At 31.3% G+C, this 26,129-nt stretch overlaps 1 protein-coding gene across 1 annotated transcript in view; it reads right to left on the reverse strand.

Annotated features, from left to right (window-relative positions):
- Positions 1-20,307, reverse strand: part of LOC145286333 (neuronal calcium sensor 1-like) — a 682,613-nt gene extending 662,306 nt beyond the window's left edge. The window contains exon 1 of the mRNA XM_080135259.1: positions 19,374-20,307. Within this exon, the coding sequence (XP_079991385.1) occupies positions 19,374-19,437 (64 nt within the window). The 5' untranslated portion in view covers positions 19,438-20,307. The remainder of the gene's footprint in view (positions 1-19,373) is intronic.
- Positions 20,308-26,129: the final 5,822 nt, after the last annotated feature.

Below are 26,129 nucleotides of genomic sequence, written 5' to 3' on the forward strand. Positions count from 1 at the left end.
AAATAATCAAAGGTCACCTTTAACATTAAATTCAGTTTGACTTTTTCTCAAACACGCATTCAAAATAACAAAATTTATCCATTTCTTTTTAAGAACAGAAAATAATTCGATTAAAAATTTTTTTTTTTAACCGTTAAACATTTTTTCCTGAAGAATTAACTACCATCTTTTTTTTTTTTTTTTTTTTTTTAACTCTGATGGTTGCTGTCGCCTCCTTCTTTAACTCGTATCAAGTTTCTTTGTTAATTCGAATACTTTTACTAAAAAAAAAAAAAAAAGCCAATAATGTTGTTTTTTTCAGATGAAGTCGTAAAACAAGATATTTTAAGATGCGCTGAAAATGACCGACAACAACCTTAACCCTTACTCCTCCCCACTTTTGATAGCCTTGGCCTTAATTGGTTAAATATGTATTTACTTTTTTGTGAATAAATTATTCAAAGTGTGATATCTGTTCTGATGCCACATCTCGTTTTTGTTATTATCAGACAAAAGATCCTTCCAGATGGAGGCAATTTTTATTTTTGTCTAAATCAAAAGTGCTCCTTTTTGGAAAGCTAGATGTTTGCCACATTAAAAACTGACCTTGTTTCTAACTATGCCCGCGTGTCGGAGCAAAGAAAAATGTTTTGGTACAATTAGATGCTTCTTCACTCTTCAGGGACGTCGATTTCTAATCACATACGGCACCTGTCATTCGAAATTATTAGGAATAATAATTTTTAGGGGGGGGGCAACGCAGGCATTAAATATGGCAACATTTGAGATAAAATATATTTCTTAAATTATCACTCTTTGACCCTACTAACCCAAAATCCGGGATGACAGTTAAAAAAGAAATGTTCTCTATTAAGCCCAACACTAAAATGTCAAAACGTACGGCATTACGAATATTTTTTTTTCTTTTGTTCGTTCGTTTAATTTAATTACTGCCATTTTGGATATTTTAAACCTAATTGATACCATTAGCTTTTTTATGACGCATTGTTTTTTGTTTTTTTTTATATTTTTGTTTGTTGTTGTTTTTTATAGGGTTTTTTTTCATATTTTAATTGTATTTTGTAAGTGATGTTTCTGAATTTTTGAGATGAGGATTCAGGATTGGTTATTCGTATTATTTGGATTCATCGGACTACTATTCTCATCTTGTGAAATTCACACTCAAGATGAAAACAATAGTCCAATGAGTCCAAATAATACATACTTTGTAAATGTTTGCTTTAAAAGATATTTAGTTCTCTACCAGTACCACTGCGAGAACTGTAACACAACGGTCGGAAAGTGAGATTGAGAAGTCAGCACCCCCGAGGAGGCGCACTCTGACCTGAAAAAGTCCCGTGGCAGTCCTGTCGGCATTCCCTCGTAAGGGCGCCTCAAGCGATTAGCAATAAACTAACCCCTTATCAAAGAGAGAAGACAAAGCCTGGGAAGGTGGACCTCCTAGAACTATACAGAAGCAGAATTACACTGCAATCAACAGGAACCAGGTCATTAGAAGAATGGTCTTAATCTCTTGATTTTGTGGGATAAAAAAATTTGTCTGAAAGAATTGAGGTTCGAAAACTTTTGTGCCAGTAATTTACCGCGGTCGTGATTGGATGGGAATCTTGCTGTCACTTTATTTTCAGTGAAGCTACCAGTCATCCAGAATGTAAAGTTCAAGAAGCAACAAAAATGCGAACCTCTTCTATGAAAATAAAGGAAAAATCTCTTTCAAATGGAAAGAAAACAGAAAGTGAAAAATAAATAAACAAAAACAGACACGAAAGATGGATTCGTTTGATTTCGAAAAAATGAGTCCAAACTAAGTGTCAGTCGAATGCAAAAATAAAATATCAACTTTAAACGATCATTCCTCCTTCCAGGATTCGGTACTCCAACGAACCGGTGATACGAAATCATAAGAAACCAGACGACGGGATACTGACCGTCATAGAATGAAGCAGTGGTTAGAACCGTGCCTACCGAGAGTAAAGATGGCCGTGTTAGAGCACGTTTGTCATTCGATGAGGTAACAAATTCGATTGCGATCTAACCCAAAAAGTCCTTTTCAAATTTAATGCTATAATTTGGATTCTTCGAACTACTGTTCTCATCTTGAATATTATCATAACGTTTCGGTTGATGTAGTCTCCGACCTTCTTCAAATGTATTTTGTTGAACTTTCGAACGGAAGACTTTATTTAATCCACGAGGGTAGATTGTTCTTGTTTCGTTAGCCATGACTATGTCGAAGTCTTAAACAATTCATAGTTATATTTTCAGTATCGCCCGCATTGAGGCTCGAACTTTCAACCTCCAGAAGAGTGTCACATAAAACTGAATTTTACCTTGTAGTTTATTCGTTACAACACGGGTCTTTTTATTTATTTATTTTTTTTTTTTTATTTCAGGACAACAGATACTAAGAATACAATTATGATTTATTGAAGATTTCTATCCAGTCGTGGCTGATAGAACGAGAACAATCTACCTCAATGGATTAAATAAAGGTTTCTGCTTGGAAACCCGCACAAATTCCAGAATTCGGCTAAAAGCACTTGTAGTAGGGAAAACATGGGTCAAAAAACATGAAAATAACAGATGAAAAACAATAGTCGAAAGAAGCCAAATAGGATTTTCATTCTTTTCATTTTAGGCAACATTTTACTTTAAAATGATGGCGTTGTAGGTTTTAGGGTATGCTGAAAACGAATATCGCATTTAAATTTTCCGCATATAAGTAGTTTTCCGGATATTAAGCAATGTAATTCTTTGTTATAAATGGTGGCCATTGTTGTACGCGCGAGCAAACACTAAAAAATGTGCGCGCTTGTGCGTACAACAATGGCCACCACTTATAACAAAGAATTACATTGCTTAATATCCGGAAAACTACTTATTTGAAGAAAATTTAAATGCGATATTCGTTTTTAGCATATCTGAAAACCCTCAAAGTCGTCATTTTAAAAGAAAATGGTAAAGTTACCAAATAAAAATTTACCAAATAACTAAAGACAGTTTAAAGGCTACCAAATTCAGAAATTTTTAAAAGTCATAAAATAATTTATTAATTATATTTTTTTATTATTAATTAAAGATTAAAATGGCTTCTTTTTTTAAAGGATTTACACCAAATTTAATTGTTAATCAATCGCAGTTCTCAGAGTCACGCTGATGCACGAACCACAAATACACGAAGTTGTCTCAATTTTATTAAATATTAAAATAAAAAGGAGAACAGGTGATTCCCTCCTAAAAGTCGTCAGCAAGTAAGAAAATAGTGAAGCATTGAAGCAAATAAAAAGTAAGACCTATTTAATATTTAGCAAATAAAGTTGGTATTGGTAAGCTTGGAATTAAATCGGTACTTGTGCACTTTGCCATCGTGCTGAAATAATAACGTTATTATTTTGAAATCCATTCTTAACATTGAGAGGGGGAGGATGTTTTGTAACTATTCTGTGCTTCCATCTAACAATTTAGTAATAAAAAAAATGATATCGTGAAATTTGAATTAAACCTGAAAAAAAAATATTTAAAAATAGCGCGGTGACAAAAGTGCACAAACAGCACCATTAACTCTGCAATTAACAGAAATGCAACAATGTTGAACTTGAAATTCTATTCAACATTGATCAAAGAATTTTGTCTCCCGTAATATTAACAATGACCGTCGTGGCTCATCTAGCTAGCCGTCTCAAATGTTTTTCGCTTTTTTATTTTTAATAGTTTCGGTTTATTTGTTTTGATGTCTTTTAAGAAATTTGAGCTTAGGAATAACTTTGACAAAACGCATCATGTCTTTTTTTTTTTTTTTCAACTAATATTTGAAAAGTTGTCATATCCAAAGCGTTTCCACCGATGTAACTTCCGATCTTTTTCCCGTACATCGTTTCCAACTTGGGAATCTTTTCTGTCGTACTGAAGTATTTGTGTTCAACAAAATTTCCCAATCGTATTATTTGGATTCACCGGACTACTGTTCTAATAGTGTTATTTTCACAGCGTTTCGGTCATTATAACCACCGACCTTCTTCAGCTGTATCTTGTCCAAGTCGAGAATTTGAACGGAATTTCAAACGGAACTCTTTATTTACTTCACGGGGGTAGCATGCTCTTGCCCCGTCAGCCATGACTGGATAAAGGTCCTAAGTAATTCGCAGAAATTTTTTCGGTCGCCCACACTGAGAATTGAACCTTCAACCAGGATTACAAAACTTTTACAATTGATTTTTTCCAAGTACTCTAACCACTGCGTTACGGGTCCTTGCGAGTTCGACAGAAACATTCCCGAATTCGACAAGTTACACTTGAAGAAGGTCAGAGGTTATATCGACCGAAACGTTGTGAAAATTACACTCAAGATGAGAACAGTACTCCGATGAATCCAAATAATACGAATAACCAAATCCTCATCTCAAAAATTTAGAAGCTTAAAAATTCCCAAGTTCAAGAAAAAAAAAAAAAGAAAAAAAAATGTACCTGAAGAAGACAAGAGGTTACATCGACCAAAACGTTGTGAATAAAACAAAGGCGAGAATAGTAGTCCGAATAAAACAAATAGAATATCAATTCTTCCCCCCCCCCCAAATACGAAATAAAATATTTTGAGATTAAATAAGAAAATCGCGCAATTGGTCTCAGAATTTAAGAATCGGTTTCAAATTTCAGATAAATTTAATTACGCAATCGTGATTCCATTCCCAACCAAAAATGTCCATTACAAAATCGGCACGACGCACTTAATACTTATCTAACAATGGAACAGTTCTACAAAAAAAAAAAAAAAAAAAAAAAATGGCATTATCTTGCGAATGTGGCTTCTGATTTAGGAATTTAGTTTTAATTCAAAACATTAGGGAATTTTTACAAAGATGAGTAAAAGAATTTCGCGAAAAGAAACAAAAAAAAAAAAAAACAGGTGCCAAATTACTAGAGGTGACCTCTATAAAAGAATTGGAAAGAAAAGAGTTTATTTTTGTATTTCATTCATTCTGGTGGTTCTAAAAATGAATCGATATATATATATATATATGGAATTTGGAAATATATTTTTCACTTTTTGGTAAAAAAGGGGAAAATAAAAAAAAATAATCAAACGTGTTAATCATCACAATTAATGCACGAACATATATATATATATATATATATATATATATATATATATATATATATATATATATATTCAAATCGAACTATTTGTTCAATTTTTAGAAGTGGGTCACAAATAGAATTGTTAAATTTTTTTTTTTTTCAGTTACACGAAAAGGATCTTGATGTAAAAAAAAAAAAAAAATTTTAAAGACACCTTAATTCAAATGTTTTTATTTCAAGTTATTGAAATTTTATTCTAATGGAATTGAACTATTTGAAAGATATTTTTAAAAAGTTGTGTCAGTGTTGTGGACACGGCATTATTCTAATCTCTCCAAAAATTGCCTTTTTTGTATTTAATAAACATTTTCAAATCACTTGCAGTTTCATTTTCATAAAATAATGTGTTTTTCTTCACTAAAAATGCGAATTATGATTCAAAGTTAAAAATGAATGAAAGAAATCGTGACAACAGACGACTACGTCGAACAGTTTCAGGTTGGCCCGCGTCTGCCATAAATACGTCCCACATTTGGTATAGATGTCGAAGATATCCGGACAGGACAGACTATTTCCGATTTTTTCTATTGTGTTTAGAAAACATTTTTTTTTTTTTTTTTTTTTTTTTACTAGCACTAGGGCCACGGCTCTTGGATCGGACTTACTGTTCTATTCAGTCTTAAGATGTCATTCATTCCCCCTCCTCCCTCTGTTTATTGCCGGTCGCCAGAGATCTCCTTACATGGGGAATGTCGACGAATCTATCAAGTCATCAAATTTTGCACCCTTAGAGTGACCAGTTTTCTGGGGGGGGGGGTCGATGGTGGTGGTGGTCTTGATTAATCCCAATAAACTGACGTCGTGTCTAACCTTTCCAGTGTGAGGAAAATCGGTAAAGATATTTATCAAACTGATAGTTGTCTATCAATCCAATGGACATTCACTCTTAACGCAGAAGAAAACATTTTTATGCGCATTTTTTTTCACCTTACCAATCAGATGGAGGTTCACACACACACACATACACACACACACACGTATACACACACACATATATACACACATACATATATACTTATTGCAAGTAAGCTACACAAAAGTCTGGCATGGTAATTGCCAACTTTTTATAAGTATATTTATATAATACTAGATAAATCTACCTATATATTGAACACTGTTGAAGTAATTTCTAAAAAAAACATACAGAAGGTCCGACTTTCTGCATGCTTTTTTTTCTTCTGTTTTTGAATAAATATGCTCTTATATTGAATTTTTCTTTATAATCGAGCACTTTGCTGGGGTTCTTTCCCCTCAAACAGCACACAATTGCATTATATATATATATATATATATTATATGAGCCTGACCAGTACCAGATTGGTGACTACTACTTGGGAATAGCAGGCATTGTACGTGCTCTCTGCTTATCTCGGCATTGTTTCCAGTCGTCCTGAAGTTCTACTAGCCACTGGTATTTAACAGTGCCAATTTAGGAGAGGTGTGGTTGGAGATTGCGCAACTCTTGCCACAAAAATTTCACGCGCAAGTCACAGCATCACCAATGATGTTTTGTGGCATTAATCACAATTGATGGACGATCATCATATATATATATATATATATATATATATATATATATATATATTACAAACCCTTTTTTCAAGGTTTAAGTCACATCCAGATACTTTTTTTTTACATACAAAATGAACGAACCTTGATTTTCGTTTCAGTGTTGCTTCTTTTTTTCGGTCTGATTTTCGTGGGTCTCTCTCTAAATGTATATTCCACTGAAACATGTATGAACATATGTAACCAATAATTTTGGTATGATATACATTATATATACACACACGTGGCAATTTTACTTATTTCTCAACGTGCATTTTCTTATTCATTAATAATATTTATTCCATATATATGTTTTGTCTGCCTAAACATGTTAACGTAGTTTATCTTTTTGATAATAGAATAAATGTTCTGATTTCATAAAATTAAAAATATTTCTACCGCGATTTCTTTTTTTTTTTTTTACTATTTATTCACCCCAAACAAGGTATCACCAAGTCGTAAGAGGCTACTAATAGGAACTAGATTTGCCGAGATACTATGTAGGGAGTTGGGCAGCGAGATGTCTGTTCACATTACACTTGAACTTCTGCATGTCAGTACAATCAGGGAAGTAGGGTTCCAGGTGGGAATTCCAAAGTTTAGCAGTTTGAGGGAAGAAGCTATTTGAGGAGAAGGCTTTACGACATCTAGGGATCTCTACAGTGAAGGGTGAGATTTTGCTGTTTGTCTGGTTTGTTCGGGGTATTTATGATGAGGGGGTATTAGTGCTTTGAGTTCATCTGAGTACTTATCATTTAAGTACTTGTCAAACAGACACAGGGATGTCACATGTCGGCAAGAGGACAGAGGTTGGAGTTTCGCTGACAGTGCAGGACATTAGGTTGGCAACTCTTTTTTGAACTTTGTCTAATAGCAAAAGAATAGTGGCAGATGCACCAGCGTAAACGTGATAACAATATTCCATGGATGAATAGTGCCCTTGTAGAGATACAGGATACTCTCAAGTGAGAGTAATTTTCTAGCACAAGAGAGCGTCCACCTTCCTTGCAGCAGCCTTCGTAATTACTAGGGCTATGACAAAAGAATATCCTTTTCATTGTTTTGACTCTGGAGTATATATATCCAACACAGTTAGACACACTTAATCAATCGAGAACCACATCACTATATAAAAGCATATAAGATATCAATGGATACACACTCGAGAATCAAAACAATGAAAAGAATATGCTGTTGTCATAGCACTAGTAATTACCTTAATGTATTTGTTTCAATTCATGCTGTTTGTGAATGTAAACATAGGTGCTTGAGGGAAGAAGTTTCAAGCAGTGTATCATTAGCCATGGCAATCAGTGGTTGAGAAAGTTTCTTGTAATTATTTAAGGAAATAAGCTTAGCCTTGGCAGCATTGAACGTTACCATCCAGTTTTGTTTATTAATTGTTTGTGTGTGGTTTGTTTATTTAATTGTGTGTGTGTGGTTTGTTTATTTAATTGTGTGTGTGTGGTTTGTTTAATTGCTTGCTTGGGATTTGTTTATTTAATTGCTTGCTTGGGATTTGTTTATTTAATTGCTTGCTTGGGATTTGGTTATTTAATTGCTTGCTTGGGATTTGGTTATTTAATTGCTTGCTTGGGATTTGGTTATTTAATTGCTTGCTTGGGATTTGGTTATTTAATTGCTTGCTTGGGATTTGGTTATTTAATTGCTTGCTTGGGATTTGGTTATTTAATTGCTTGCTTGGGATTTGGTTATTTAATTGCTTGCTTGGGATTTGGTTATTTAATTGCTTGCTTGGGATTTGGTTATTTAATTGCTTGCTTGGGATTTGGTTATTTAATTGCTTGCTTGGGATTTGGTTATTTAATTGCTTGCTTGGGATTTGGTTATTTAATTGCTTGCTTGGGATTTGGTTATTTAATTGCTTGCTTGGGATTTGGTTATTTAATTGCTTGCTTGGGATTTGGTTATTTAATTGCTTGCTTGGGATTTGGTTATTTAATTGCTTGCTTGGGATTTGGTTATTTAATTGCTTGCTTGGGATTTGGTTATTTAATTGCTTGCTTGGGATTTGGTTATTTAATTGCTTGCTTGGGATTTGTTTATTTAATTGTTTGCTTGTGATTTGTTTAATCAATTGTTTGTGTGTGATTTGTTTAATCAATTGTTTGTGTGTGATTTGTTTATTTAATTGTTTGCTTGAGATTTGTTTATTTAATTGTTTGTGCATGATTTGTTTATTTAATTGCTTGCTTGTGATGTGTTTATTTAATTGCTTGTTTGGGATTTGTTTATTTAATTGCTTGCTTGACATTTGTTTATTTAATTATTTGCTTGAGATTTGTTTATTTAATTGTTTGCTTGTAATTTGTTTATTTAATTGTTTGCTTGAGATTTGTTTATTTAATTGTTTGCTTGACATTTGTTTATTTAATTGTTTGCTTGACATTTGTTTATTTAATTGTTTGCTTGACATTTGTTTATTTAATTGTTTGCTTGACATTTGTTTATTTAATTGTTTGCTTGACATTTGTTTATTTAATTGTTTGCTTGACATTTGTTTATTTAATTGTTTGCTTGACATTTGTTTATTTAATTGTTTGCTTGACATTTGTTTATTTAATTGTTTGCTTGACATTTGTTTATTTAATTGTTTGCTTGACATTTGTTTATTTAATTGTTTGCTTGACATTTGTTTAATTGTTTGCTTGACATTTGTTTATTTAATTGTTTGTGTGTGATTTGTTTATTTAATTGTTTGTGTGTGATTTGTTTATTTAATTGTTTGCTTGTGATTTGTTTAATTAATTGTTTGCTTGAGATTTGTTTATTTAATTGTTTGCGTGTGATTTGTTTAATTAATTGTTTGCTTGAGATTTGTTTATTTAATTGTTTGCGTGTGATTTGTTTATTTGTTTGCTTGACATTTGTTTAATTAATTGTTTGCTTGACATTTCTTTATTTAATTGTTTGCTTGTGATTTGTTTATTTAATTGTTTGCTTGAGATTTGTTTATTTAATTGTTTGTGTGTGATTTGTTTATTTAATTGTTTGTGTGTGATTTGTTTATTTAATTGCTTGTGTGTGATTTGTTTATTTAATTGCTTGTGTGTGATTTGTTTATTTAATTGCTTGTGTGTGATTTGTTTATTTAATTGCTTGTGTGTGATTTGTTTAATTGCTTGTGTGTGATTTGTTTATTTAATTGCTTGTGTGTGATTTGTTTATTTAATTGTTTGTGTGCGATTTGTATATTTAATTGTTTGTGTGCGATTTGTATATTTAATTGTTTGTGTGCGATTTGTATATTTAATTGTTTGTGTGTGATTTGTTTATTTAATTGTTTGTGTGTGATTTGTTTATTTAATTGCTTGTGTGTGATTTGTTTATTTAATTGCTTGTGTGCGATTTGTTTATTTAATTGCTTGTGTGCGATTTGTTTATTTAATTGTTTGTGTGCGATTTGTTTATTTAATTGCTTGTGTGCGATTTGTTTATTCATGAATGTATTGTTTTTATTTATAGATAATTTTGATTAATTATTGGAACAATTGTTCTTTTTATTCTACATTTATTATTATTAGTAGTAGTAGTAGTAATATTATGAGTAGTATTATCAGTAGTAGTAATATTATGAGCAGTAGTATTATTAGTAGTAATATTATTTACACAATTTAATCTGGACTAAACTAGCAAAGCAAGTATTTAATTATGTTTCTTTAGCTCACTATATTTTTAGTTTTTCTTTAAAAAATTCATTTTTGAATATTAGTTTATATTTGCATCTACACTTCCATTAAATGTAGCTGATTAATTTTATGATTTCCCAGATATTTCATATACTCTGCACATATTTCAATAGTGTAGTACTATGTCGTTATTCTTTAATCATGTGATGATCATACCTACACTTCAAGTTTTTTTTTTCCATGGCCCTTATGTATAGTTTTGTTCATTGTTGACATCTGTTGTAGTTTTGTTTATGAGAGTAATTTTAAACATTTATTATTGGGCAATTATTTTTATTCTACAATTACATGAATTGCAATTATCATTATTAACTGACACTAATTATATTAATACTGCTGTTATTAGTATTTATATTTTATCACGGTTATTACTTGCATATTAAGTTCAGTGTTATTTATATTGATACTTTTAAGGCAATCTTTGTTATCATATTATCGTAATATTTGCGTAAAAAGGTTATAGTAAACACAAACCTTTTCTATATATATTTATGTATATATATATATATATATATATATATATATATTTGTTTTAACTAATTTGCGTACCAAATTCCTTTGTCAGTTTTTGGTCTACCGAGACGAAACTTAATATATAAGGTATTTGAAACCATGCAAAACTTTATATTTGTGTTTTAGCCAGGGAAAATCAGTGAAAAAGTGTGAAAATTAAAGAAATGGAATTTGCCAGGTGAAGCTAAAACAACAGCATTATAAATATGCATGCGTAACGTAATAGCTATTGGTTCATGTTTTAATTTTTAGCCTTGCAGTAAACATGTCTTCATAACTCCGGCATTAATTTCAAAGGAAAAAGTAAATCGTAAGCAAAACGTGTTGGTTTCGATTCTCTGTGGTGGTGCACAAGTCATTTTTTTTTTTAAACTTTCTAAATTATTACTATATATTTAGTTCGATATAATAATAAAAACAAAATCTGTATTAATCAAAATATAATATTTAAGCATATTTTATGACCAGGCAGCGCCGGGCAGCCTGCTAGTATATATATATATATATATATATATATGGACTGCATAATCACGTTGACACACTGATTCTCGTCAGATCACTGAAGTTAAGCAACATTGAGTCTGGCTAATAGCAGATGGGTGACGATTTGAGAATTCTAGGCGCTGTATGTGCTTTCTGTTCATCTCAGCATTGTTTCCAGTCGTCCTAAATCTCCACTTGCCACTGATATTTAGCAATGCTGACACAGGAAAGGTGTGGTTGGAGATTGCACAACTCTTGCCACAAAAATTTCATGTGTAGGTACCCTTACAGTGGTTATCCATAGTCTGTCATGACTGAATGAAGCTACCATATATGAAACAACATGTATTTTCTCCATCCATAACCTTGGGTCCCTGGAGGGGCATAGGCCATCTACAACTTTTTTTGTAGATGTTTCTGTAGTGAGGAGTTCTTTCTTCGGGGTGAGAGTGCTGGTCCCATGCCCAAACTTCCCAGAAGGTACATACAGCGCCTAGCCTTCCCAAATGGTCGCCCATCTGGTACTGGCCAGGCTCAACATTGCTTAACTTTGGTGATCTGGCGAGAACCAGTGTGTCAATGTGATTGTGCCGTACAACATGTACTTGCTGCAATGTTTCATTCATTTTTAACTTTTTTGACAAAATGCATTGTTTTAAGGAATTTTAATGTGTTGTCTTGCGTACATTGTTTGAGGAGTGTGTAAATTTTAGTGTGTTGTCTTGCACACATTGTCTGATGGGTGTGTAAATTTTAATGTGTTGTCTAGCACACATTGTCTGATGGGTGTGTAAATATCGATTGAGTAAGGTTTTGGCTTGTAAATATATATTTTATTACATTTTCCCCCCAAACAAGGCACAGTGCCACTTTATGTAGGGGCTACTATCTATATGGTATTTTTAGGAATACTATATAGGGAGTTGAGCAGCAAGATGCCTGTTTACATTACATTTGAATTTCTGCATGTCAGTACAGTCCAAGAAGCAGGAACCCAGAAGGGAATTCCAAAATCTAGCAGTTCTGGGGAAGAAACTATTAAGAGTAGAAGACTTTCTTACATTTAAGGATTTCTACTGTGTAGGGGTGGGACTTTGCTGATTGTCGGGTTTGTCAGGGGTATTTACATTGAGGAGGGACAAGAGCTTGTAGTTGGAGTACCTACCATTAAAATACTCAAAAAACGCAGAGGGATGCAATATTTCACTGATTAGACAGTGGCTGATGCCTAGCTGATAGTGCGAGATTTATTAGGTTGCCGACTCTTGAACAGTGTCTAGGGGAGACTAGTAGGAGATACACCAGCCCAAATGTGGCAATAATACTCCATACATGGGCGAATGGTGGCTTTGTAGAGGTACTGGATACTTTCAGGTGTAGATAACTTTCTAGCACGGTAGAGAGAGCCAACCTTCTTTGCAGCAGCCTTGGCAATGCCCTCAATGTATATATTAAATAAGATATTTACATATTGGATCATATCACAATAAAATGTAAATATCTTATTTAATAAATATATTTGGTTTTTACCCTGATCAATTTCTTTCCTCCAACATGTTATATTTATGATCAAATTAACAAAAAACGTTTTTCCTTATTCCGTGGAGTTTCAAAAATTATATTCAGAGGAAATAACTAGTCAAAAGAAAAAGTAATATTAATTTTCATATATCTGAAAACAATGTTAGATTTCTTGTTTTAAACATTTGATGAACTAATAGTGCAAATTGTATTTTTCACCATTTCAAATTGTATATTAATGCTGTCTATAATATCGAACATCCATTTATCAAAATAGGATTTAATATAAAATATTCTTAAGAGATTTATCTAGTTTGCTTGAAACATTGTTTAATGTGTATACAAACAAAATTTACGTTGATAAGAGGGGCAACACAAAGTAGAAATCTAACAAATAAAAACACAAACTGAAGTAAATTAAGATATAACCGTAGAAGTTATGCAGTTTCACTTATTTATCCAATATTATAAATAAAATAAAAAATTACAATTAAATTTGCAGTTTCAAATACTTTTATATGCAAAATCCGATCCAGCATTTTGCTAATTCCTACCCTCTGATGAGAAGGAAAGTATTTCTTCAAAACTCCGCAGATTAAGGACTATCCACTTATTAAGTGTTTCCTTTTCAGATTAAATATGTTTTTAATTCTTTTTCAAAGTGTTTTTAACTATTTGCTTTTATATATATATATATATATATATATATATATATATATATATATTCTTTACATTCATTGTACTTTTACTTGCATTAGGTAGTCAGGTGGAGTATCCATGTTGCAATATTTCAGGAAATACTTCCCTTCGTCAGGCATGTGTTTAACATTCAGATGTACATGTTGAGTCTATTGCAAATTGAGCAAATTCTGTCCAAATTGGAAATATATTATTCAATTTAATATACATTGAATAGTTTTCAACAATTAAAAACCAACAACAGTTTCTTCATATCTAGACAATTCAAATTATTATGTTAAAAACAAATCTGATTTTTGTCAAACAAATGAATCTTCAGTCACAAAAAAAAAAGACTTTTACGCACTTGAATATCTGTTTTGTTTCTTGCTTTTTTCTGTTTTCGATATGCATATCGAACAAATCTTTCTGATCCAGTATTTAAAAAAAAAAAAAAATCATTTTGATTATATCATTCAGACTTTGTAATCACCAATGCTCTGGTTGTATAATGTATATAGCTATGAAGAAAAAGCTGCATTTTTTTCTTCTTTTTTTAATTAACACCAATTTTGTTGAATGCAAGACTTTTTTTTCATCGGGAACTATTTCAATTTAATAGCTGTGGAATGACATATTAGAACCTCATGATAATTTACTATCTACTGAGTTTTAGGCTCTATCTATCAATACATATAAATATGATCAGAAGTTTGCATGGAGTGGAAACACTGATCAGTTTGGAAGAGGAAATCTAACACCTTTACGGGTTAGAAAAAAGTTGAACCCTAATAAATGAATCAATAAACTAAATAAACAACAAGAAGATAAAAGGTGTACAAATTTAAAAAAGAAAAAAACAAAAACTAATCACACCATTATTTTTTATGTTTATTTTGTTCAATAATAGAATAGTGACGCCTTTTGTCTCTGTTTAGGAACCCTCCACCCACCCCCACACAATAAAAAATATACTTTTATTCAACATAGAAATTATTTTCAAATTGAACGCTTAATGGCTGCAATAATATTTTCAAATTTCACAAATAAACGATACGTGAAAGTGTTTTCAATCCATTAAACGTAATTTCTCAAAAGTGGGAATTATAGTTCATTTCTATTCCTAATACAAAGAAATAAAATATTTTCCTGTCGGTCCACTATTGCTCTACAAAATTGTCATAATCTTTTTTACTATTATTCACAGTTATGTCTAAAACTAATAAAGTATAAGAACAGATACTACACTGCGCTCCTCATCAAAATGCTAACTCATTTGAATATGTCCCGATTAACTTACCCTCACCCCCAAAAAGACATGACTAGTTTTTATGTAGTAAAAGGCGAACTTAAAAAAGGAAAGATTTTGGATTAAGACAAAAATAAAAATTGCCTCAGAGGGTTGAGGATATGCGTTGCATGAAAAGAAATGATATAAGAATGAGACGATGGATGTATAATAGAGATAGGGTTGGATCTGATGACCTCAGAGGAGGATTAAATTTGAACAAGATAGAAGACTGTGTGCAAAACAGGTTTCGATGGTATGGTCACGTTGAAAGAATAGATGAATTCTTAGGTTAGTAGATGTAAAACAGTTGAGACAACAGGTTCAGATAAGGGAAGGCCAAGGAAAATACGGAAGGGAATGATAAGAATGTACTTGAAAGATGGATAAAGACCTAGTCAGAGATAGGTTAGTTTGGAAGTCAAATTCTTAAAGTCGTCCACCGCATGCTAGTATGTAAAACGGAAGTTAAACCGATGATGATGATGATGATTATAAAAGTTTGATTTAAATATTTACTTAGCTAAAAAACTGAAAACTTTTTTTAATATTAAAAGTTACAGTTTACTTCCGATTTTATTAATTAACTCTACCCACCCGGCGTTGCCTGGGGTGTCATTCATTACATCATTGTCGCCACACATCTCACCCTCACTTTTTTTTTTTTTACTTCATCATTAGTTTTTAAATGGGAGTTGTTAAGTTAATTTTTTTACGGTATCATTTGGTGATTAATTAAACCAAATTGTTACAAAACTATGACTAATGATGCTAAGACGATAATGTTTTTTGGTCTTCTTTTTAGAAAATTATTGGATGTATCTAGTTTCCAAAAACCGTCATTCTTTTAATTCTTCATTCCACGGTAAAGACTCGTTAATGAGTAAAAATCTTCCGGACAAAACCATTAGATATGTTTAGGGACTAAATAGCAAATCCGACACCAGCCACCTCTATAAATTTGGAAATAACATCTTCGCTTTATTTCCATAATGAGGCGTTCCCCCCCCCCCTTTATTCTTTCTATGCCGATTGTTTTTCTTTTCAAACTTTCCAGTTTGAGACGTTTTTGCTTCTTTGCTAATAACTTCATCGATTGTAACGTTGTTTTATTTGGCAGTTTAAATGCTTATGAATTCATTTCGAAGAGCCAGGCAGTATTTTTTTTAATGGTAATGGCCGACTTATGAAGAAACCGAAATGAATTCTAGTGGATTTAAATTTTGCAATTATTTTTTTAATAGAATTTTTAAAAGTTTGTTTTAGTTTATTGTATTTTTATGTAAATAAATCGGTTAAAAGTAAACAAAATAATGTGCAAGTCACAGAGAGACGGGATACACGCACACAGAGGAGAATTGGTAATACGATTTTATGAATTCAGAGATTTAAAAAAAAATACATTAAACTAACGAGGTGTACTGTTTAACGTATTGTAAACTTATTTTGCCAATTTGGCCTTGCTAGAGACAGAAATTATTTTCAAGTTTAAATAAAGATGACAAGTTCTTTGTCAAGTCTAGTAGCAGTGGCAATAAATGCAGAATGTCTTGGAGAAAGGGCCAATGTGAGTGGGGAGAGGGAATTGTGTCATAACTCAACAGCCACAAAGATTTTCACCAAAAAATGAATACAAGACAAACAACCGAATAAATTATACGGATGAAGAGTAAGAATTTTAGTTCGCAGACCAAAAATATTTTAAGATTGTTGCATTTAGAGAAAGAAAAGAAAGAAAGAAAAGAAAGAAAGGCGCAATTATGTTTAGGTTGAGTACCCTCTTATTTTTAGATCATGCTGTGACCCCTAACGAAAATCTACCTCCTCCCCCCCCCCCCCAACAATAAAGATTTATACGCCAAATTCTTGACTTGGTGCACCTTTGAAGTTTTCCACACATTTTATTTTTCATTCTGACCTTGTGGATTCCCCTTGACCTTGTCTGGTTCCCTTCCCCTCAAATATTGATTTAGCAGAAGCTATCAAATTGCGATTGTATTGAGAAACATTCTTCTTTTTTTTTTTTTTATCTCTCGAAAATGACAACCTGGCGTAGGCCAACCTTCGGATGAAGATCACAGTGTAGTATCAGTTACCACTTTCGGTCACAGGAGAAATATTCCTAAATTGAATAAAAAAAATAAAACATTTTTTTGTCCCCATTCAGAATGTTCCCTCCACACACGCTGACTTTATGTCTAATTTTGACGTTTCTCAACTAAAGAGGCAGCTCTCTACAGTCGATTAGATTTACTTACAAAACAAAAACATTCGAAATAGAATATCTGGACTAAGAAAAAGAAAATAGGGTTCATTTGACTTGTAATAGGTAATGACCCCTCACTTTATGACCACGGGGGGAGTTGAAAATTTGAGCATTTTAGCGTACTAAATTTTGAGTGATGACAATAGCACTTGAAAAGCTTTTTAAAAAAAGAAAATGACGGTAGCGTTTTTTTTTGTAATGGAATATTGGACAAATGTTGTTCAATAATAGTTCTTTAATTTTATTAATCATTAATATATTGTGGCTTAAAAAATGAAAGAGTGGAAGGGCCATGAATTGATAAATCGAACTAACACGCGAGCAGCGAGCACACGGTGATGGAGAGAATGAGTTTTGGGAAGTCAGTAAAGAGAATTGCACTGACGTGTGACAATTCAAGGTTTGTTGTTGCTTTTATTTGAAAAGGAAAAAAAGTAAAGAACAGAAGAACGACTTGACCAAGTTCTTCAATAAGTAACGTTAAATACTGCATTACTAAAACCTTGTACTTAACACGGTGTCGTAAAACATGATTAACAGGTAAAAAAAAAAATTATCAGTGTGGCGGCGTGGCGCTTCTACAGTATTTGAACCGAACTATTTTGTTGTTGTTTAACCAGAAACTCATTCTAAACTAAAGTTTTAGGATTATTTCGGTTTAAATTCTGTAGAAACGTCATCGTTTTAATATAACCATTTTGCTTCTCTCAAATTTCGAATACAGGATTAAAATGTTGGTACTTTACTACTTTACGGATCGTGCAGAAATAGTGAAATAGTAAATACTATTATTTAGAAATCCATACTTAACATGAGAAGGAAGGATATTTTGTAACTGTACTCTACTTTCAATTTAATAATCGTAAAATTGAATTTAACTTGGAATTCTACCTTAAAAAATCTGCGAAAGTATCGAACTGTCATTTCATTCATCAGAACTTGGCGGGAGGCGGTATTTTAGCGTCTATTGAGAAATTCCGTTATTTTTATTTTTTGTTAAATAAAATAAATTAATTTTCCGGTGCTAGTGCACTTACTGATCTGCGCTATTTTTTAAATTGTATTTTCAAGTTTAATTAAAGTTTTATAATATGTTTTTTTTATTCAATTGTATAGAATAAGTACAAAACACCCTCCCCATGTTAAGAACGGCTTTTTAAATAATAACGTTATTATTACAGCACGGATGAATAAGTGCACTACTGCACTAGTTACCAATTTTTCCATTTATATCAAGGGAAATTGGAGAGGGGGGGGTCCCCAGGTCGGCCGACCAGTTAGGTAAACTTGGAATATTTTATTCTTATTTAATACGAACAATTGAAAAAAGTACAGAAAATATGACACACCTGTGAAAAAAATATATACAAAACCAAATTTGAAATTCCGTGAACAACTGAATATTTGTGAGAGGCGAAAAAAAAATGTGTGAAAACAAAATAAAATTAGGGTTAAAACTGCTTTTTTTTTTCTTCTTTCTTTCCACACACTTTTAGATTAGATAATAGCAAACGTTTATTTATTTTAGCAAAAACAAATAAAAAAATTGAAAAATAAATGAAAACTGTAAAATAAATTGCACATCATATTTAAAACCTAAAGGCTAGGGTTATTTTATTTTTTTTATTTTCTTAATTTGATATTTTGATATATAGTGATAAGCGAACCATTTCAGGCTAGTTCTTTTTTTCTTTACACTTTCAATCGATTAATCAACAGAAAAAAAAAACAATATGACATTTAGAGGCTTAAAAATAAATAAATAAATAAAGCACATGGGTTAATTCCACCTACACCTGCGAGCTAATGACAAATCAATCATATAATTACAACATATAAACAAAAATGAGAAATGATTAGATTAAAAATATAGAAATATCTTCTTTTTTTTTTTAATTTCATTTAAAGACGACGAAATTCTGAATGAATGGATCGAATAGAAAGATGAACAAAAAATGAATGAAAAAAAAAAAAAACATTTTACGTTTCTGATATTTACAATGTTTGTTTTGTTGTTTACAACTGAATTCGTAAAATTAAAAGCTTTTAATTTAATGTCATTAAATCCATTATTTTTAAAACTGACGTCGATTGCCATAGATATGCAGTTCTTGAATGACAGGAGTTCAAAAAAGTGTGTGTGATTGAAAATGGGAGATTGCGAGTAAATAAAGAAAGTGATATATTTTTTTTAATCTTTTTTTTTTAAAGGGGGGTTAGGTGTACTTACAGTAGGTTTTAGTCCTCAATTCTTCTATCTCGTCCGGTTTTAGTTTGCTATTTCTTTTGCCCATGTTTCAAGTCATACATCCTAGGTAGAGAAGATTGCACATATAATGTTCTCGTCAGAAGAGAGAGAGAGAGAGAGAGAGAGAGAGAGAGAGAGGGGGGGTTGTTTTGAGAGAGAGGGAGAGGAACTTGAGCGAGTAAAGAAAGTAAAAGTCGGCGCGGGTTTAGAAGAAGAAGAAGAAAAAGATAAACACTTCACACACACACACACCGAGGGGGGCGAAGGGGGAGTAGAACAAGAGAAAGTAAAAGATAAAGCGGGAAAAGAAAAAAACGTGAAGGAGGGGAGGAAAAGAAGGTTTACTGCGTTTAGAATGAGAGAAATAAAGGGAGAAAGAGAGACAGGCAGATTTTGAAGGGGGAGAATGCGTATATGTGTGTGTGAGAGAGAGAGGGGGGTGTGAAGGAGAGAATGCGAACTAGAGAGAGGAGGAGCGTCGTGAGGGAGAAGTGAAAAAGAGAGGGCATGAATTATAGACAAAGCGAGGGGAATAAAAGAGAGAGGGAGTAAAATGAAAAAAGGGAATAAAAAGAAAAAAGGGGGTAAAAAGAAAAAAGCGGGTGAGGGTGAAGAATAAAGAGTATGAATGAGAGAGGGGGAGATATAGAGAGGGAGAGAAATAGAGAGAGGGGTTGGGGTGGATAAATGGCAAATCTTTAATAGGGAGGGGGAGCAGTGCCAGCCAATAGGTTCCTGTAAATATACTCTAACAACAACAGTTACACTTTTTTTGTTTAATATTGGCACTACCAAACGTACATAGTCCTACCAATAACATTGCTGGCATCAATAAATAACACCCGTGTTAGACTTACAATTAATTAAAAACTGACTTACTGTAAATAAAAAAAGCACATAAAACAAACCAAAATAAAAAAACAATCACTTATAGGAGTGACGATATGGTAATTAATTAGTTAGATATGCATTGGAGACGATACGCACGACTGGACGCTTACCCAACAACAACTATTTGTACTATGAATATTACAACAAAAACTACTTCTACTACTACTACTACTACTACTACTACTGTTATTATTACTACTAATAATAATATTGTAATTGCTACTGCTACTACTACCACTATTATTACTACTACTATTACTATTACTATCACAGACGTTGTTTTCTTTTTCTTTATCTACTAGCTATCTATCCAACCGTCGCTCACCTATCTATCTCATACAGTATTGTTTTTAAGCCTCATAAACTTATCTATCTATCTATCTATCTATCTATCTATCTATCTATCTGTCCGTCCGTCCCTCCCTCCGTCTATCTGTCTGGCTGTCTGTCTGTTTATCTATATATTCCAGCTCGTTCATATCTATCTATCTATCTATCTATCTATCTATCTATCTATCCGGAGGGAGGTGACGGTGGTTAAGTGCTTACTGCTTTGCTTAACTGACAACCTGGATGTGCCACGTTCGAATCCTGTCCGTTACACAAAAATTTTCGGGTAGGATGTTGGCAACCTTCATGTGGTCCTTCTTGTAAGTGCCCGATGTCTTTCTGTAATGAATTGTGATTAACAAAGATATCAGAAAAACAATTCCCGCAATAGAACCATCTGAGTCATACGAAATAAATATCTATCTATCTATCTATCTATCTATCTATCTATCTATCTATCTATCTATCTATCTATCTATCTATGCCATACACTCATTATGCTCCCCACCCCGCCCTGCTCACGCTATGCATCTAACCCAAGGTTGGCCAATCTTTTGAACCCAGTGCACCATTTTTTTTTTTTTTTTTTTTACCTTAGATGCCAAACACCATCACAAAAAAATTGTACCATCTTTAAGTTCCTTAACGTATGATAATATGTTATTATTTTTTATTACATTTTCACCCCAAACAAGACACATTGCCACTTTGATGTAGGAGGCTACTATCAGGGACCTAAGTTGCAGGAGTACTATGTAGGGAGTTTAATAGCAAGATATCTGTTTACATTACACTTGAACTTCTGCATGTCAGTACAGTTGGGGAAGCAGGAAACCGGAAGAGAATTCCAAAGTCTAGCAATTCTGGAGAAGAAGAAGAAGAAAGCCTTCCTACATCTAGGGATTTCTACTGTGTAGGGGTGGGACTTCGATGCTTGTTAGGTTTGTTGGGGGTATTTTCGTTCAGGGGCACAGGGGCTTGTAGTTCGTCAGAGCATCCACTATTAAAATACTTCTAAAATAGGCAGAGGGATGCAACATTTCGCCGATGGGACAGAGGTTGAAGCTTAGATGACAGTTCAGACTCTCTTTTGGGCCCTGTCCAGGAGCGAGAGACTAGTAGCAGATGCACCAGCCCCAATGTGACAGCAGTATTCCATACGTGGGCAAATGGTGGCTTTGTAGAGGTGCAGGATACTTTCAAGCATAAGTAACTTTCTAGCACAGTAGAGAGAGCCCACCTTTTTCGCAGTAGCCTTGGCAATGATCTCGATATATCTATTCCAACTCATGTTTCCTTTGAACGTTAAGCAATATAAATTTATTTTAACTAATTTAATAAAAAATAAAAACATCAAAGGCAAGTTCTTTTGTAATTGTACTGGCGTTGCTTGATTGTAAAATACATTTTAGTATGATATTTTAATTTATGCAGATTTCATATTTATTATTATGTAGCAAATATTCTATTGATTATTATATTGTACCCAATATATACAGTGTATCACAAAAGTGAGTACACTCCTCACATTTCTGCAGATATTTAAGTAGATATCTTCATGTGACAACACTGACAAAATAACACTTTTACACCATGAAAAGTAGTCTGTGCACAACTTATATAACAGAGTTAATTTATTTCCCCCTCAAAATAATGCAAAATGTAACCATTAAAAGCTAAATACCTGACAACGAAAGTGAGTACCTCTTAAGGTAAGCTGTTAATAATATCATACACCATGTCAACTGTCAATATTTTGTGTAACCACCATTAGTGTCCAGAACTGCCTTTATTGTCCTGGGCATGGAGTTTACCAGAACGTCACAGGTAGACATTGGAATGCTCTTCCACTCCTCCATGATGAATTTGTGGAGCTGGCTGATATTTGAGACTTGGTGCATCTCCGTATTCAGTTTCTGGAGGGAGGGGATCATGCTCTGCTGCAGTATTTCACAGTACATGTTGACGTTCATGTTTCCCTCGATGAAATGTAACTCTTCAACACCTTCAACACTCATGTAGCCCCAGACCATGACATTCCCACCACTCTGCTTTACTGTAGAAATGACACACTTATCTTTGTACTTCACACCTGGTCTCCGCTGCACATGCTTGAAGCCATCGGAACCAAACAAATTAATCTTCATCTCATCAGACCATAGGACATGGTTCCAGTAATTCAAGTGTTTTGTTGACATGTCTTCAGCATACTGTTTGCGGGCTTTCTTGTGTATCATCTTCAGAAGAGGCGTCCTTTTGGGGTGACAGCCATACGCACATATTTGATGTAGCATGTGGCATATAGTTTGAGCACTAACGGGGTGGCCCTCTCCACTTCTTCAATCTCTGCAGCAATACTGATAGCACTCCTACACTGAAAGCATTTAGATGTGATACTCAGTATGTGTGTTCAGCTTCCTCGGACGACTTACATGCGCTTTTAAAATGCTAGATGATCTTAGCCACTGTGCCGCAGTTCAGATTCAGGGTGTTGGCCATCTTCTTGTAACACAACAACATGTCTTTTAAAGTCCTCAGATAGTTCTTTGTCATGTGCTGCCATGTTGGAACTTTCAGTGACAAATATAAGAGAATGTGAGAGATGCACTACAAATTTGAATACTCCTGCTGCCTATGCACACATGGGACTAGTAACACTTATGAGTCGCATGACATTTTCGAGTAAAAATGACAAGCAGTACTCAATTTGGACATTCAGGAGTGTAGTTTCTTCAAGGTCTACTCACTTTTGTTGGCACGGGTTTGGCTTTTAATGGTTATATTTTGAGTTACTTTGAGGGAAAAATAGATTCACTCTGTTATATAAGTTGCACACAAACTATTTTCAAAGTATCATTTTATCAGTGTTGTCTGATGAGGAGATATACTTCAATATCTGAAGAAATGTGAGGGGTGTACTCACTTTTGTGATATACTGTATATAGTTATAATTTCAAAAGTTAAACACAAAAACTAACTTTGTTGCCACCAGCTGGAATTGAAACCAAAAAATTCAGTGGTCTATTATTTAGCACTTCAACCTTTGTAGTCATTGTCTGAACTATCATTCAGCTGGGTAAAACATGCTAAAAATTAAGCAACTTAAAAATGTATATGTATGCATGCTCAAAAATTAGTCGGTTTACTCCTGCAATGGTCAACTTCTTTTTTTTTTTATTCTTTTTTTAATTTTGGCCCTTTGACACCGTTTTTTTTTTTACAGGCTAAAAACCAAATTAAAAGTATTCCTGAGGTCCAAATACCCTATATATCAAGTTTCATTCTGCAGACCAAATAATCAGAGATGAGTTTTGTAGAGACATTTTGCACACATGCCCACAGACAAGGTCACTCTTATATATATACACTATTAAGCTGCCTGATGTTGCCTTGTTATAAAGTACGCTTAAATATGATGTTTTAATTCGTGCAGATTTTGTATTTATTATGATTGATAAAATTTTGTATTTATTTTGATTGATAAAATTTTGTATTTATTATGATTGATACAATTTTGTATTTATTATGATTGATAAAATTTTGTATTTATTATGATTGATAAAATTTTGTATTTATTATGATTGATAAAATTTTGTATTTATTATGATTGATAAAATTGTGTATTTATTATGATTGATAAAATTTTGTATTTATTTTGATTGATAAAATTTTGTATTTATTTTGATTGATAAAATTGTGTATTTATTATGATTGATAAAATTTTGTATTTATTATGATTGATAAAATTTTGTATTTATTATGATTGATAAAATTTTGTATTTATTATGATTGATAAAATTTTGTATTTATTTTGATTGATAAAATTTTGTATTTATTTTGATTGATAAAATTGTGTATTTATTATGATTGATAAAATTTTGTATTTATTTTGATTGATAAAATTTTGTATTTATTTTGATTGATAAAATTTTGTATTTATTTTGATTGATAAAATTTTGTATTTATTATGATTGATAAAATTTTGTATTTATTTTGATTGATAAAATTTTGTATTTATTATGATTGATAAAATTGTGTATTTATTATGATTGATAAAATTTTGTATTTATTTTGATTGATAAAATTTTGTATTTATTATGATTGATAAAATTTTGTATTTATTTTGATTGATAAAATTTTGTATTTATTTTGATTGATAAAATTTTGTATTTATTATGATTGATAAAATTTTGTATTTATTTTGATTGATAAAATTTTGTATTTATTATGATTGATAAAATTTTGTATTTATTTTGATTGATAAAATTTTGTATTTATTATGATTGATAAAATTTTGTATTTATTTTGATTGATAAAATTTTGTATTTATTTTGATTGATAAAATTTTGTATTTATTATGATTGATAACATTTTGTATTTATTTTGATTGATAAAATTTTGTATTTATTATGATTGATAAAATTTTGTATTTATTTTGATTGATACAATTTTGTATTTATTATGATTGATAAAATTTTGTATTTATTATGATTGATAAAATTTTGTATTTATTATGATTGATAAAATTTTGTATTTATTATGATTGATAAAATTTTGTATTTATTTTGATTGATAAAAGTTTGTATTTATTATGATTGATAAAATTTTGTATTTATTTTGATTGATAAAATTTTGTATTTATTATGATTGATAAAATTTTTGTATTTATTTTGATTGATAAAATTTTGTATTTATTTTGATTGATAAAATTTTGTATTTATTATGATTGATAAAATTTTGTATTTATTATGATTGATAAAATTTTGTATTTATTATGATTGATAAAATTTTGTATTTATTTTGATTGATAAAATTTTGTATTTATTTTGATTGATAAAATTTTGTATTTGTTATGATTGATAAAATTTTGTATTTATTTTGATTGATAAAATTTTGTATTTTTTTTGATTAATAAAATTTTGTATTTATTATGATTGATAAACTTTTGTATTTATTATGATTGATAAAATTTTGTATTTATTATGATTGATAAAATTTTGTATTTATTTTGATTGATACAATTTTGTATTTATTATGATTGATAAAATTTTGTATTTATTTTGATTGATAAAATTTTGTATTTATTTTGATTGATAAAATTTTGTATTTATTTTGATTGATACAATTTTGTATTTATTTTGATTGATAAAATTTTGTATTTATTTTGATTGATAAAATTTTGTATTTATTATGATTGATAAAATTTTGTATTTATTATGATTGATAAAATTTTGTATTTATTATGATTGATTAAATTTTGTATTTTTTTTGATTAATAAAATTTTGTATTTATTATGATTGATAAAATTTTGTATTTATTATGATTGATAAAATTTTGTATTTATTATGATTGATAAAATTTTGTATTTATTTTGATTGATACAATTTTGTATTTATTATGATTGATAAAATTTTGTATTTATTATGATTGATAAAATTTTGTATTTATTTTGATTGATAAAATTTTGTATTTATTATGATTGATAAAATTTTGTATTTATTATGATTGATAAAATT

Source organism: Euprymna scolopes, chromosome 10, assembly GCF_053919585.1.
Source record: "Euprymna scolopes isolate OS-2025 chromosome 10, ASM5391958v1, whole genome shotgun sequence".
Taxonomy (NCBI): domain Eukaryota; kingdom Metazoa; phylum Mollusca; class Cephalopoda; order Sepiida; family Sepiolidae; genus Euprymna; species Euprymna scolopes.